Below are 15,360 nucleotides of genomic sequence, written 5' to 3' on the forward strand. Positions count from 1 at the left end.
AATTGTGAATAATTGCCTCTTTTACATTGGTATTCCCTTAACATTTGCTTCTATACTCTGCAGCGGCTTACTGTGACTGCTGGTGTCCTGTTGCTTAAAAGGTTGAGTAACCTATGCTGAAGTTGGGGTAAAGGTTGCACCATCCCTTTAAGCATTTTTAGAAGTCCAACAATCACTCCTCCACATCATCTCATTTGGATAAAAAAGGAAATCTGCAGAGGCCCCCAAATTATACCTTCAGTGTACATACGTGTAGCTATCTTGCTTCTTTAAATCTATTTTCGTTAATGCTCGTCGCTTTCTTTTGTTATTTTGCTAGACATGTATAGGATGTAATTTTTTGTGTGCTTTTGTTCGCCTTTGTGGAATGGAAGTACGGTTAGACATATTCTCAGCCAAGCCGAGTGGCATCCCTAATTTGCATCATTGCGGAAACAGAAATTGATTTGAAGGGGTTCGTGCATAACAATTGTTTTGGGTATCCATTTGTAGACACAGTTTGTAATAGAAAGAACATGTTTGCTTTTGTGCCGTTTGCATAAAGAAATGCAGTCAAACCAGTTTGTGATGTCATGTGTAACTTCCTACCTTGGTCTACAATTACTTAGCAAGAAAGTGACTGGATTCTGATGGTTAAGGGACGTAAAGCAGAAGAGGACTTATGGGACTAATGCAGTCAACTAAACGTCCGCAGGTAACACGAGGCATTTTTGGCATGCTGACTTAACAAACAGGCAACACACACATTGGCTTAACGTGTTTGACCGACACGCGGATCCACCCTGAAACAGGTTAGGCGCCACTTTTTGCCTATTTAAATGCGTGAATGGAACAAGCTTTAACAAGCATTTCAAGTGTTTCCGCCAAAGTGAGTTGCAGCTGTCATTCACACTTGGTTAGCTTTTCTAAATGTTAAAAACTTCAAAGTTCATGTTGTTGGAATAGTATGTTAATATTAACTTCAGAGTCATAAAGAGGCATTTCTAGGGTATTAGATGTCAAACTTTAAAATGAAATGAGATTTCAATCTACCGTAGCTAACCAACATGCTGGTTCTGCTCACATCTGCAGACCTTTTCAGAATAACAGTAGATAATAGCCACTTTTTTAAGGAGCAGACCGAGACCAAAACATCATTGGATTTGTGGAAGTAAATATCTCATGGGTATTTGAAAAAAGCCAGTTTGGTTTGGTTGTCTGAATAGTTTAGGGAAATATAAGGGCTAGCCTTTGAATAGACAACTGCGCACTATCCATTTCATCTTCAAAAGAGCATATGTGTTCTGATTCCTCCATATTTATGTCTGAAATTCCACCAAGTGTATTTATGAAAAAAAGAACATATACCTGCTAAAATCAAAATATGTCTCGGTTTAAAAAACCTTATGTATCATCTTATTTTTGACTGACAAGTCACATTAACTATACAGCGATAGAGAAGACGGCTAAAATCACAATTTAAGCCTTCTTGACCCTGTGTCTCAGCCTTTTTCAAATAAGATTTGCCTTCTAAAAATGCCATCAGAGGTCTCTTCATCTCTTGCCACCTTGAAGTACGAGTGACATCCTGGTGAAAAGGTCTATTAGTTTTAGACCTCAAATGCTAAGCTAACATATATATGTCCACCATGGATTCAGGTGATCCTGATGGGTTTGGACTCTGCGGGAAAAACGACTTTGCTGACTCAGCTGCTAACTGGCCAGGTGAGGCTCTGGCTAACATGACATTGTGGTTTGTCTGCGTGCGCTACCGTGATCTGCTTGTGACCTGACAGGTGATGGGCACATCGCCAACCATTGGATTCAATGTAGGATCATTCAATGTGGACAAAAAGACATCTTTGACAGTTTGGGATGTCGGAGGACAAAAAAGCATGAGGCCCAACTGGAGGTAATCTGGATTATTTCTGTTGTTTGCCATTTTCTCTTCCTCTTTGCCATCTTTCTTAGGTTCTATCTGGATGACTGCAAGGCGCTGATCTTCGTGGTTGACAGCAGCGATCCCCGTCGGATGCCGGAGGCTCAGACGGCATTGAAGAAGGTTTTGAGTGATGAAAAGTTCCGAGATATTCCGTTGATGGTTCTGGCCAACAAGATGGACCAACCTGGCGCCATGACTGTACAGGAGGTAGAACACAGAAAAAATTCTAGACGCACAGTGGAACATATCAGCTTGAACCTACAAAACACACTTTTTCCCCCTTCTATCCTTTGTGCCCCTCTCGTCTTTCATTGCCACATACCTGCAATCAGATCTCTGACCAGCTGCGATTGAATAACTATCCGTGTTTGCGTTGGGAGATCCAAGCATGCAGCGCCCTGAAAGGAATCGGTCTGCGTCAAGCCTTCACGTCCGTCGCCAAACTCATCAAGAAGAACTAACGGGAATGTAAAGGTAGATGTGATGGACAAGGTTGTGTTTTGGAATGTATTTAAGAAATAAATATATACTGTATCTCAAACCAATTTGATTAAAGTTATTTATTTGTTTTGCACCAGACAGGAAATCTTGTGACACACTTATATTCCTCTGTGTCTGTTAGGCACATTTAACAGGACATATTCTTTGGTTGCAAAAGTTCTTTATACATCAAAATAAACACTTGCGTTATATTGCATTTGTGCAAGCCATCCAAACCAGTTTGTTTTATACAGATTTAAACTGGTTGATCATAGTGAGCTGAGTTTTGTGTGGTTAGACAGCAGCTATGTAGCTCAAAGTTAGCATGACGTGTTGCATTTGTTGCTAAACATGGAATGTGCTCAAAATAATAAGTTTGAATAAATGTTTTGGGGTCCAAATATCAAAGCCTCTATTTCTGGGTGAACATACTTCAGTCAACAGCACATGAATATTTTCAAACAAGGTCCCCCACTGTGTTTTTGTGTTAGATTCTCCTCTGTTACCCACCTCAGATAGTGTGTTTGTGTTCATGCTTTTCAGTGTAAGAAATGTGTTAATAAGAAAATATAATATTGCAATTTTTACTCCTGGAGTGACATGGAAGCCTCCTCCTTGCTTTCCTGGTCTTGAGGCAGTGTGGTGGACAAAGCGTAGTCCTCAGCAACCCCTTCAGATATTGCGCTGACCTCTGCACACGATTGCTCTTTCTCTGGCTCTGGAGCCAACTCGTTGTGGATCTCCATGAAGGTGAGCTCCTGCTCATCACTGCCCAGTGGAGACAGCTGGACGTGATCCTCTGGGGCGGGGCACTCTTCCATCTGGGCAGAATGTTCTTCGAGAGGCTGGGAGGCTGATTTGCTGCGAGGCTGCAAACATACGCAGGTCAGAGGTCACACAGAGACAAGATCCAGATCACGGCATTCATACCTTCTTGATGCCAAAGGTGACAGGAGAAACCTTGAGGCTGGATGTTTTCTGCTTGATTTTCTCTCGTTGTTCAGCGGAAACAATTTTTGTTCCAATCTTTGTCATCTTCTTCTCAATGTTTTGTCGGGAGAATGCTTTCTTCAGGCTGTCAACCTGCCGAGCAAGTTAGAATGTATCCTTATTTGCCAAGTACAGGAATTTTTATAGTTTTACAGCAAAAAGCCACTACAACAAAATCTACAGTAAATTTGGGGCAATGTGTGGCTTACCCTCTTCAGACTGGATAGTTTTAATTTCTCAGCCTTGGACTTCTCCATGTTCTCAAGATCTTGAGGCCACATCTCCTCATCCAGATCGGCCTCCAGGCCCACGTCCTCATCAGATGACAGGTCAATAGTGTGGAGTCCACCCTCCGACGGCTGATTACCTTCGACAGCACCGGATTCATCACCTTCTTCCAGAATTTCATCACGAGGGAACGGCGGCGGATCCTTCACAAAGACACTGGAGGGGATTTCGTTCTCCTCCTTCAAGGGATAGCATGACCACAGTGAGCCAAAAACAGGCCTAAAGTGAAAAACCTCTCATTCTGATCCAACACTAGGGACAAACCAATGAACAGTGACCTAATTTTTTTATATATATGAGTCATTGATGACTTTTTGGTCTAACTTGAGAACAATTCTTCCCCTCCACCCCCCCAAAAAAAGAGGTGTTGAGCTTCTTGTCACCCTAAACATAAAAAAGGGAGAATTTCACATTATGTACTTATAACAACCAAACAACTGCACCCAATAGCTGAATGCTAACACATAATGTAAAATGCCATGGACAGGCTAACTATTAGCATCAAGAGTGTATTAACCCTGTAAGCAGTGGATATTCGAACACTAACTGTGGAGCAAAACATGTTGACAGTCAGTATCACAATATTCACAGGTAAATAAATATTCTTTATCCTATGCCATAAATGACTAGTACTGAAAAATGCAACTTCTGGAGAAGTTGTGTGTGTGTGAATGCTGAAATACTAAGTGATGAAACATGGAATCATCTGGAATGACATCCAATGACAATTAATGTTATTGAATCATGGAATGCTATTGGTAAAGACATGTTCAATATGTTGATCAAAAATGTAGAATCATTTTGAATTAAATGGATTGATTTTGAAAGATGTGGAGTGCTGGGCAAGGATTTTTGAATGCTATGGAAGGATACTGAAATGTATGGATACATAAAATGATATGGAAGAACAGTGAAAGATATGAAAGTTTTTCAAGGTCGAGTCATTGTTCGGACTAATGTAGCGGATAATTTGAGATAAGTGTGCTTTGAGTTACAAGCTTTGTCATATGGATTTCATATCTCAGAGCACCCCTGTACTTAATTAACACATAGACACACGCTAACACATGGCCATAAGGAATTTAGGGAATGTTGTGTATCGCCGAGAGGAGTCATGGTTCCCTGTAATTCATGATTCGAAAAAGGAGATCATATGACCTCTTGTTGCATCAAAGGATTGAGAGACTAAAATAATTTCAGCTCACAGACCTGGAAGATGAGTACTTTAAAGTTGTTTCTGTCAATCAGATGGGCATGGTTCGCCTCCAGTTTCTTAACCTGCGTGCCCTGACGTTCCATCCTTTCTCGTACCTGAAACACAATCCCGTTTTATTTAAAACATCCCTGCAGTTGTCCCTGGCATTTGACATGTCAAAGTCATTGACCTCCTTCATGGTGACGGAAAGCTTGCGACTCTTGTCCAACAGTTTGCTGACGGTGTTGGAGGTGTGAGTGTGACTCTTGGAGAGTTTAATCATATCGGCCTGGATCCCCCTGACCACGCCCTCCATCTCCACCTGGTGCCCCTAAAAACCAAAGGAGTTTTCAGTTACCGCATGCCTGCGTGACCACACCCTTCTCAGATTTAACCGAATGCCAGCAGAGAAGAAATTGGACCAGGGCTATGAACCTCACCATCTTCCATGCCCAACTCTTGGGCAACGCCCTTTTCTGTGAACATTCCACTAAAGATGAAAAAAAAGCTTCTAATACAGTTGCAAGTTTCCAATTGAAGTCTTGTTTCATTGACGAGAAATAGAAGAGCAAAAAAAAGGAGGCTCAAGCTGCTTATGTGAACATTATATTAGTTTAAATTGGAAAGTAGCTTTATAGCTGAAGTTTGACCGGCTTTGGGCCCTTGACAATTTCCGTTGGAGAGAATGTAATTCAATAAAGTTACAACAACTATGTAGGCCTGCTTCACCAAGTTCAGTCAAGTTGTTTGGAAAGAATGCTTAGCTCTTGACTTGGCCAAGATAATCACGTCTTTCTGAATGTGAAAGGTTTTACATCAAATGTTGCAACTGTGACTGGGTTCTGGACCATGTAAGTCCTTATAAAGTTCCCAAAAAATTTGGGAGTAAGTCTGGAGTAACTGTCACAGAGTAGAACACAGGCAGCCCCACCCTTCACTCACCTCCATCTTGTGCTGGTTTTCCTGCACCGCGTCCAGCATGTTGACCAGTTTGTCCAGCAAAGTGAGGACCGTGATGGCGTTGACGGGGCCTTGGCCCATTTTTTCTGGGTCCAATCCAATCAGGCCTGCTAGGGAATTTTCCTGGTTCTCTGGGTTCTCCTGTTCTTTGAGCTGCTCCTCCGGTTCTTGGACCTGGGAAGGAACCAGTAGGTCCTGGTCCTGGTGGGTGTCAGTGGTCACCATGTTCTTGCTGGCTTGAGCGCCGTCTTCACTCATCAAAGGCAGCAGTTGGTCAGAAAGTTCTGCAGGCTGAAAAACAGTGTGAACTGTGTGCGTGTGTGTGTGTGCTCAGCTCTGATTGGTTGGCACTTGGAAAAACATTCCGTCTAACTTCCCTGTAGGGAAGTGCACACCCTTAACTCTTCCAGTGCCTGAACAGACCAGTACTTGTACTCATTGTGCAGCTTGACACAAGTTGCTCAAACAAGACAAGGGTGAAACAATCTGGAGCTGCGAGCCAATTCAACTGCCCAATGGGACAGCAAGTGCAGAAAAAAAATGTAGAAACAAAGGCTATACTATTGACATTATGTCCCATTTAATTCACATGTATTTTTACATATGAATGTCTTCTTTTACGCATTCATTAAAACAAGATGTCATTTATATAGAAACAGTGTAAAACAGTACATGGTGCTGTCAGCTCTAGTCGGGAAGGAGTTAAAAGAAAACCTTACAGCCAGTTGCCATGACAACAGAGTGTAAGGGGTTGATCTTTCTCACCGTCATGTTTTCCAGATGAAGTCATCTGGAAAGAAAGTGCTATTCCCGTGCTCTCCCGCTCTCTGACATGAAGTTGTGGTTGATTTTCATCCACTCATTATGTGTATAAATGTTCATTTTTTTTGGCCTTCTAGTTTAACAATTTTGGTTCTTCTTTCAGAGTATGCTATGATGACACATCTAAGTAACGTGTATTTATGTAAGATTGTTTAAAGTGATGTACAGATGACAAGAGGCTGACTTGTTTGTCCACATGTTAAAGACTTTGACAAGAATCAAGGAAGACATAAAGGAAGTCAGATTATTTAGAAGCACAATAGACTGGTGGGCAACTTCCTTGCAGTCCCACTTTGTGTTAGTTCAGTATTACAATCTGATCTCGCTTTTTGTGTGGAAGTTGGAGGAGACGAGCGTTATTGACAGACAGACGATAGGATTTAGAAGAAGTTATGTTGCGCTGCAAGAAAAGAATAAATGAAATGTTATTGAATCAGTGTAAAAATTCATGGTACACATCACAATGACAGGAAGTTTGACACCAATTATAGTGACAAAGAGGCAGGAAAACAAAATATGTTTACACGTGACATATCAAAGGCAGAGGAGAAATATCATTTTGTGGAAGCAATGAATCAGTTTGAGGCAGTTGAAAGGGAACACATTTACTACACATACACAGTGAAATGCAAAATGGTGAGTCAAAGTGAATAATGCGTATTATTAAAGAGTCTTCACATTTATATTATTCTGTGTCAGAATATAATATTACTCAGACAATTATACTTTTGTTGTAGTTCGACCACTTTTTCCATAATTTCAACTGATTCAAATGATTCATCACTTCCCAGTTTTCACACACAAGAAAAGAACCAATTCAGGTGAATTAAACATCCAAAAGGTTCCTAATGTTTGCCATTACAAGTTCAAACTGTTCAGCTCATTCAGAATATATTGAGAACACATTTTTTCACATGGACAAAATGCCCAAATTTAAAAACATTGCCCATTTTCCATGTCACCGATCTCAAATAACTCCCACGTTTCTCAACAAATGTAATCAGTTCGGATTTCAAATTTAACACTAGATATCAATATCCATCCCAAATTCACATAATTTGAAGAATTAAATTCCCATTCCTAAATTACACACATGAGCAAGTGGGAGACAGGTATGTATGAGGGGGCATCCATAAATCTTGAGGGGGGCATTGTGCTCCGGCACCTTTTAAGAAAAAACAACTTGATATATTTTATATTTGAGGGGGCCAGCAAGATATTAAGACATTAAAAAGTAGAGCGGAGGAGAGGGGGATGAGATAATAAAAATATATGAAATATAATATTTAGGGGAATTTAGTTTAAAGGGGCACATCATTTATTTGAGGAGGCCAGGCCCCCTCTTGCCCATTCCTAGACCCGGCTGATTCAGGAACTCTTATCACATTCCTCCAAGTCGTGCACCAAGAATAGCCTGCCAAGGCCATTTGCGTTTTCTGTACAATAGGCGGCAGTATGCACCAAAAGGATGTATTCCGCCAGTAAATTAAATGAAGAAGAAGCTGCATGGTTGAAGTAATCAGCTGATCGAGTTGAAGCTAACAGATTTGAACAACAAAATCAATACGTACAGTATATGCAACACCATATAATACATTTGGTCTCCCGCTAAGGAATGTACAGCATGGCTCTAATAACAGCCAACTGGAATCCGATGGAAGACGCTTTTTATCGGTAAGTTTCAGCATCACGGGGCGGCTACTGTCAGGGAACAAGATGCGGCACATGCAAACTGCAGTCAGAATCTACATTTTCTTTAGTCATTCAAATTTATTTTTGCCGGCTTTGCATCTACTTTGATCTTATGTGACGCTGACTCTGCCGTGCTATCTTCTTCGAAGTTTTGACGTGTTTTATTTGCAGAAATAATTTTTTTGGGGGGGTGGGTGATATCTTCAAACATAGCCCTGCATTAACTACCCCAGAAATAAATAATTATATTTTTGCAGAACATAAATCATGCTTGGAGAAATGTCATCCCATGACATAGGCATCCTTAAAAAAAGTAAACAATTAAAAAAATACAAATACTAGATATAATACTAGTAAATAGAATACTAATAAAATACTGTTTAATTTGTTGGTGTGAATTAAAATTTCTTATTAGTTTATTTTCATAAATAGTTGCCACAGGAGTTGGAAAAGGTGCTCTGCCAAAGTGAGCAACGCTGACTCTGCTTTTGTAGATTTCTTCCACTGTTTGCAACGAGGTTGTTTGAAAACAATTTATATAATGTTTGTTTCAATCAAGATTAACATGATCAAAAGTTGTCAAAGTATTCAATGGAAATCGATGTGGTTTAAGTCAGAATACAGATGTGTAGGGAAAGACGTGATGTGTGTTGTGTTTTGGCAGTAAAACAGAGCTGTACGAGATGAGTTGGAACCTGAGAGATGGCTTGAAAGACTGCTTGGTAGCGGCGGCCCCTTACGGCGGACCTATAGGTACACACGTGGTCGCACAATATGGACTTGATGTCCAAACTGAGTCTTTTTGATTGTTTGTTGCAGCTCTCCTAAGGGAACCCCAGAGACGTTCCCCAAGTTCTCGTCCTCAATTGGAGATTTATTCTGCTTCTGGAATCGCCATTGCCAGTTTCCCGGTAAGCACTAGTGGCACTGCCTTTACCGTCTAACTCTTGGCAAACGATTGCGAGTGTTATGAGGTAACATTCGCTATCGTTGCAATTGTTGGCCGCTGAGGGGGCTTTACGGTTTGCTGACAGTTGGCGTGTATCTTTGGCAGTGGAAAAGTGGTCCTGTGATTCAGCTGGGTTGGACAGTCTCCGATGAGTTGTTGTGTATTCAAGAAGATGGTTCTGTTCTGATTTATGACCTGTTTGGGTCCTTCAAGAGGCACTTCAGCATGGGACAGGTAAGATGGGTTCCAAATGGCAGGCGCTATTGCGTGTTCACTCACGCTAGCAGATTGCGCGCTGTGTTGAAAATAGCTAGCTCTTATTTTGCAAAGTCACTCTTAGTTTCCACCCACCAGTAACCGCGGTCATGGTTGCACACAGCGATGCTGGCCTGCGCCCGTCTTTTAGAGATGCCAATCCCATGTTTAATTAATCACATCAGGCATGCTGAATGAATCTGTTATTATAGTCCTCCTAGAATGTGCCAAATAAACTTGAGTTGTCTTGCAGGAAGTGGTGCAGTCTCAGGTCTTAGAAGCCAAGGTGTTCCATTCTCCCTACGGGACAGGCGTTGCCATTGTCACGGGATCTTTTCGGTTCATCTTGGCAACTAACATCACTGATTTAAAACTTAGAAGGTTACCCGTCGTCCCAGGTAGCACCCGCCTTGTGCGACAACCTCCCCGCAACCAAAATAATATTTTCACCTGATCTGTTTGTTAGGCTTGCAGGCGGCGCCGTCCTGTTGGGTTGTCCTTACCCAAGATCGCCAGACCAAAGTCTTGTTGGCCACTGGATCGGATCTCTATATCCTGGACAATACTTCCTGCACTTCTGTGGTGAGAAGGACACACTGCCGGCACACAGTACATACAGATGTGCAAACAGTGACATAGACGTTGTGTTTGGCCCATGTCAGTGTGCTCCAGGACTCAGTCCTCAGTTGGGCAATATCGTCCACATGTCGGCGTCGTTCAACTACAAATATCTTGCGCTCTTCACTGATACCGGACACCTATGGACGGGCTTAGCCCAGCTTCAGGTGAACCACATTGTCGTCTCGTCACGTTTAAAAGGGGTGTGGTCTCTGCGGGAGATTTATGTGTGACTGTGTCTCCAGAGCAAGTTGAGTGAGGTCGACACCAAAGTGAGGACACCACCCAAGCAGATGGTCTGGTGTGTACCTCTCTCTGCATTTACTGGTTTTGTGATCTGTCATTCTCTCTCTGTGTATACGAGTGTGTGAAATGAGGACACGTGGTTATAATCCATCTTATGATAAACCTGATACTACAGCCGAGTAACCGATGAGTAACTTTCAATTAATTTGTATTAAATAATATGAATTAGAGCATGGTCAGCAAATATTTTAAAATGTAATATGGGAATGGGAAACTTCGGGTATTGCCCAACAATATCGCTTAAAACTAGGGCTAGGGTTTCAAACTAGGATTTTAAACTAGGGTTAGGATTTCAAATTAGGATTTCAAACTAGGGTTAGTGTTTCAAACTATGAGTTTAAACTAGAGTTAGGGTTTCAAACTAGGGTTAGGGTTTCAAACTAGGGTTTAAAACTAGAGTTAGGGTTTCAGTCAGGATTTATTTCACAGTGTGTGCAGTCAATCCTTATACAAGTTTAATTTACCCATCTCAAATGTATGTCTTACGTGCTTGTTGGTATGTTCAGGTGTCGCAGACCAAAATCCCAGCAACCGTCTGTGGTGATGGTGTGGGACCACCTCCTCCTGGTGGTCGGGGTGTGCAACGACATCATCCAGTATCCTCAATAGCGGAGATTGAGCTCTAGAAATAAAATTCTGCTCTTTTTGTAAAACTTCATCCATGTTCTCCAGAAGTCGCCTCGTTCCCTTAGGGTTCATCCTTGACCCTATTGCAGATTCCCACTAGAAAGTCGGTGCGTGTGTGTTGGTGAGCTGGATGGCGTTCGAATCATCAGTTCAACCAATCAGGAGCTGCTGCAGGAGGTTCCGATCGTCTGTCAGGACATCTTCAAAATCGCTTCGATGGCACCGGGAGCATTGTTGCTGGAGGCCCACCGCGAGTATGAGGTAGTGTTGTATGTCTCTCTTACTGCTGGCCTTTTTTGTTCCAAAGTAACATACTGCGTGTGTGAGCCTAGAAGTCCAGTCAAAAAGCTGATGAGTACCTGCGGGAAATCAAGGAGCAAGGCATGCTGGGAGAGGCGGTTAGACAGTGTGTGGAGGCGGCAGGTCATGAATATGACTCCAACACCCAGAAGTCCCTGCTGCGGGTGAGAACAATCAATCAATTGGCCTAGAAAAAATCCATGTTCGGTCAGGCCCATTTTTAATGTTCAATTTCAATGTGATTTTCGGTGTCGTTTGTGTCTCCAGGCGGCATCCTTTGGTAAGTGTTTCCTGACAGACTTCAGTCCAGATCATTTTGTATCCACCTGTCGAGAGCTGCGCGTCTTGAATGCCGTCAGAGAGTGCAGTGTTGGTCTGCCACTCACGCACACACAGTATCCTAATGCTCAGTCTCACAGTGGCCGTCCTAGTTTGAATGGCCCCATTTTGTTTTGGGGAAAGCGCCACTGTCATTTCTCAGTGAGTTCCTTGACATTTGGTTACAGATTCAAACAGATGACCCTCCAGGTGCTGATTGACAGGTAAGTCAACTTGACTTTCGTCATTTCCGTCAACAGCATTCCAATTATGTGCGCTCGTAGGTTGGTGTACCGCCAACTGTATCAGTTGGCGATCGAAATTTGCCGTTACCTGAAGATTCCAGATTTTCAGGGGGTCAGCAGAGTTCTCAAGCACTGGGCTGCCTGTAAAGTAAGTTGACTCCTCACCTCATCGTAGTGTCTTTGACCAATAGAATTGTCCCGTCTCTCAATGTGGGCGCGGCCAGGTCCAGCAGAAGGAACTATCGGATGAAGCCATAGCCAGAGCGGTGTGCCAGAAGGTGGGAGACTCACTTGGGGTGTCCTACTCACACATCGCTGCAAAAGCCTTTGAATGCGGACGAACAGAGCTCGCCATCAAGGTCGAAACGCATCTCTATTATTGATTACTTCACTTGTCTTGCTGTTTTGCATGGACATGAATTGTTGGAATGAAAATGCTCCAGTGATCTACACAATCTAATATCTTTGTGCGGGTTCCAGCTGTTGGACTCGGAGGCTCGGTCTGGTGAGCAAGTTCCTCTTCTGTTGAAGATGAAGAGGAGTCAGCTGGCTCTCAGTAAAGCTGTAGAGAGTGGCGACACTGACCTGGGTTTGTTGACCGGTTGCAAACATCTGCTAATTAACAACAATTCTTAAAATACATGACAGTTAAGTTAGCAGATGACTTTAAAGTACACTTACAGTATGTATTAAATACACAAGGTGTCGTTTTTTTGTGTTTACAGTTTAAATGATTGATCTAAATCTGGGGCGGGCGTCAATTTCTTGTTACTTTTGGCTACTGCAGCAGTCTCTGTTAATGAACTATTTGAGCTCACATGACCTTATGAAGAATTGTTGACACTTGTGATTGTGTGTGTTAGTTTACATGGTTGTAACTCACCTGAAGAATGAGATGAACAGAGGAGATTTCTTCATGACACTAAGAAACCAGCCTGTCGCTCTGAGTCTCTACAGACAAGTAAGCACTTTTCCACTTTAGGGACTTGCCTCCTATCATGTGACTCTCAGATCGTTCATCTTGGTGTCCTCGTGTTTTAGTTTTGTAAACTGCAGGAACAAGAAACTCTGAGGGATCTTTACAACCAGGATGATGACCACCAGGAGCTGGCCAATTATTATGTTGCCACCAGCTACAGGGAGAAGGTTTGACCTGCACACACGAGTCATGTCTGTTCATTCCGCAAACGTGATCATCATCTTACAATGATTAAAAAGATATTTGGATGGAGGAAGTTCATCCAAAGATTTGTTTTGCTGGCATCTTGGTGCCAAGAACCAGTTTTGAAGTTAATTAAGGAGTTTCATTTTGACAAAAGCAGTGCTTTGTGGCACTCATGCAATTTAAACCTTTTACTTATTTCACTCTTATGATTATTTGCGGACTTTTTCCATGTGTATGTGTGACATCATGACAAAAGAAAACTGATGTGTGTGTTTGCATTTGTGTGCGTAGAGGTTAGACAGCCGTTTGTCTCATCTGCAAAGTGCCGTCGACGAATACAACAAAGCCAAAAATGAGTTTTCCTCCAAGGTATGAACCAGCTGACTGAGCTTTTGAATGACTTTACGTCTCTCTCTGGGAGGACGAACGACGTAATAGCACAGAACTGTTTTTTTCAGGCCACCGAAGACGAGATGCGTCTCCTCCGTTTCCAAAAGAAACTGGATGACGAGAAGGGGACTGGGCTGATGGGCTTGTCACTGCAGGTATCTTTTTGGTTGGCATTTAAATGATTTTGCTTTATCCCCATGATGTCGCTCCCTTTCCAGGCAACCATGGAAACCCTGCTCATGTTGGGGCTTTACAAGCAGACGGATCAACTTTACAGAGACTTCAAAGTACCTGACAAGAGGTATTTCGAGAAAGGGATTCCAGTGAATGAATTGAGGGATGGATTTAAACGAGAAACAAATAGCAAGAAAAAAAGTGACAAAAAATGTTTCATTTCTATACATGCCTGCGTTACAATATGTTTGACATGTCATATTTAATTAAATTCTAATTCTGCCTGCCCGTCCAGGTATTGGTGGCTGAAACTTAAGTCTTTGGCGGAGAAGGAGGAATGGGAAGAGTTGGAGAAGTTCTCAAAGAGTAAAAAGTCCCCAATTGGGTATCTGGTAGGTGGAAGTAGAGCCCAGTTGGCCACAATGATCCTTTTAGCTTTTTTAATGTTGTTTTGTATCATCTTCAGGCCTTTGTGGAGGTCTGCATCAAGAAAAATAATAAGTATGAGGCCAAGAAGTACGTTTCCAGAGTGACGCTTGAGCAGAAGGTCAAAGCTCACCTAGCCATCGGGTATGTCAGCCACAACCCTCTACCATGACCACACCAGTTGGGAATTCTTTGCTCATATGTGGAAACACTTGTGCTCTTCTTATCAGCGACCTTGAGGGGGCTGCAGATGCAGCGATTGAGCGCAGGAACGAAGCAGAAATATCGGCAGTCCTCGCAAGATGCTCCACCACGGATAGGTTGTTGAGTGACAAGTTAAATCGAGCCAAATTGTCCACTGCCAAAAAGAGACCCTAGACACACTGTGTATGCCATTATCAGCTTCAAATCAAACCTGATATCATCAGTTATAGGAAGATGCCTTCTTCATGCATTGCCATTGCCAGGCGAGTGTTGGATTCGCTCCCTTTTCAAAATTATGAAATATTAAGTGGCAGTCGAACTGCATCATGTCTCTCAGCCACATTGCCTTTACACCTGTCCATGACTTCTGATTTCAAATTTGTTTTCAACAATCATATACACAATTGTGCACAGTATGTATATGAAATATGACACAAAATGATTTCTTTGTCATACTGATCATCACAAAGAAGTACCGCAAACTAGTTTTACCCCTCCACGCTTTGAAAATTAATAACTTTTTTCTAACACATTATCATCATTATAATACATGGGGTAATTGATGCTGGATGCAACCCACCCATTTAGCCAGGCTTGGGACGGACATCGGAAAGCTTGTCTTAATCAAGATAATATTTGTCACAATGACAAAGTAATTCATGCTTAATGCCCATAATGCTTGTCTGTAAATAATGTATGTGATTAAACTAGTGTTTGTTGAATCATGCCATCTTTATCTATCTCATACTTTTTTTGTTTTCACTGGTGCCTGAACTTTTTGATAGAAGTCTTTGAGTAGGTCATCATCACAGTGGTATGCATAAGATGGTTTTAGTGAATGTTCCTTGCCATGACAAATTCTCCAATTGTACTTCATTCGTACAAAAAGTATGCACTAATAAAAATAACAATGGTCAAAAGCATTTTTTTTTAATTGATTTAGAAAATATTACCTTTTTCCTAGCACACCAGGTTTTTGCACAAAAGGTTTACTGGTTTAGATCAGATTGATATAAAAAAATAATACATTCATAA

General features: G+C 41.9%; 3 protein-coding genes and 1 long non-coding RNA gene across 6 annotated transcripts; 2 read left to right on the forward strand and 2 right to left on the reverse strand.

Moving 5' to 3' along the window:
* Nucleotides 1–541: 541 nt before the first annotated feature.
* arl11 (ARF like GTPase 11) lies at nt 542–2,462 on the forward strand. Of its 2 annotated transcripts, none has more exons than XM_088400087.1 (5): nt 542–694; nt 1,639–1,704; nt 1,776–1,891; nt 1,951–2,128; nt 2,254–2,462. In XM_088400087.1, the coding sequence occupies exons 1-5, from the start codon at nt 662–664 to the stop codon at nt 2,380–2,382; spliced, it is 522 nt and encodes a 173-aa protein (XP_088256213.1). In that variant the 5' UTR covers nt 542–661; the 3' UTR covers nt 2,383–2,462. The 2 variants fall into 2 exon arrangements, with proteins under 2 accessions (XP_088256213.1, XP_088256223.1); XM_088400097.1 differs by having other exon boundaries at nt 629–791.
* Nucleotides 2,463–2,466: 4 nt separating this feature from the next.
* On the reverse strand, nt 2,467–6,173 carry LOC148402064 (caveolae-associated protein 2-like). The gene is made up of 6 exons (XM_088400061.1): nt 5,817–6,173; nt 5,065–5,205; nt 4,889–4,990; nt 3,601–3,858; nt 3,332–3,484; nt 2,467–3,270 (listed from the first exon to the last, which is right to left on the reverse strand). The coding sequence occupies exons 1-6, from the start codon at nt 6,090–6,092 to the stop codon at nt 2,986–2,988; spliced, it is 1,215 nt and encodes a 404-aa protein (XP_088256187.1). The 5' UTR covers nt 6,093–6,173; the 3' UTR covers nt 2,467–2,985.
* A 1,027-nt stretch (nt 6,174–7,200) lies between these two features.
* vps16 (VPS16 core subunit of CORVET and HOPS complexes) lies at nt 7,201–15,248 on the forward strand. 2 transcript variants are annotated; one of them, XM_088400050.1, is made up of 24 exons: nt 7,201–7,292; nt 9,013–9,101; nt 9,168–9,259; nt 9,403–9,531; nt 9,806–9,950; nt 10,019–10,134; nt 10,215–10,337; nt 10,416–10,471; nt 10,983–11,072; nt 11,193–11,364; nt 11,436–11,567; nt 11,671–11,798; nt 11,910–11,945; nt 12,006–12,114; nt 12,191–12,325; nt 12,447–12,555; nt 12,830–12,927; nt 13,008–13,112; nt 13,423–13,500; nt 13,590–13,676; nt 13,740–13,822; nt 13,991–14,087; nt 14,162–14,265; nt 14,352–15,248. In XM_088400050.1, the coding sequence occupies exons 2-24, from the start codon at nt 9,032–9,034 to the stop codon at nt 14,497–14,499; spliced, it is 2,442 nt and encodes an 813-aa protein (XP_088256176.1). In that variant the 5' UTR covers nt 7,201–7,292; nt 9,013–9,031; the 3' UTR covers nt 14,500–15,248. The 2 variants fall into 2 exon arrangements, with proteins under 2 accessions (XP_088256176.1, XP_088256166.1); XM_088400040.1 differs by lacking the exon at nt 7,201–7,292 and adding an exon at nt 8,129–8,330.
* LOC148402066 (uncharacterized) lies at nt 10,876–13,401 on the reverse strand. The gene is made up of 2 exons (XR_015863342.1): nt 12,132–13,401; nt 10,876–12,054 (listed from the first exon to the last, which is right to left on the reverse strand). It is a non-coding gene; the product is annotated as an uncharacterized LOC148402066 (long non-coding RNA).
* Nucleotides 15,249–15,360: the final 112 nt, after the last annotated feature.

Source organism: Syngnathus floridae, chromosome 2 (assembly GCF_059516105.1).
Source record: "Syngnathus floridae isolate MCC-2025c chromosome 2, RoL_Sflo_1.0, whole genome shotgun sequence".
NCBI classification, from domain to species: domain Eukaryota; kingdom Metazoa; phylum Chordata; class Actinopteri; order Syngnathiformes; family Syngnathidae; genus Syngnathus; species Syngnathus floridae.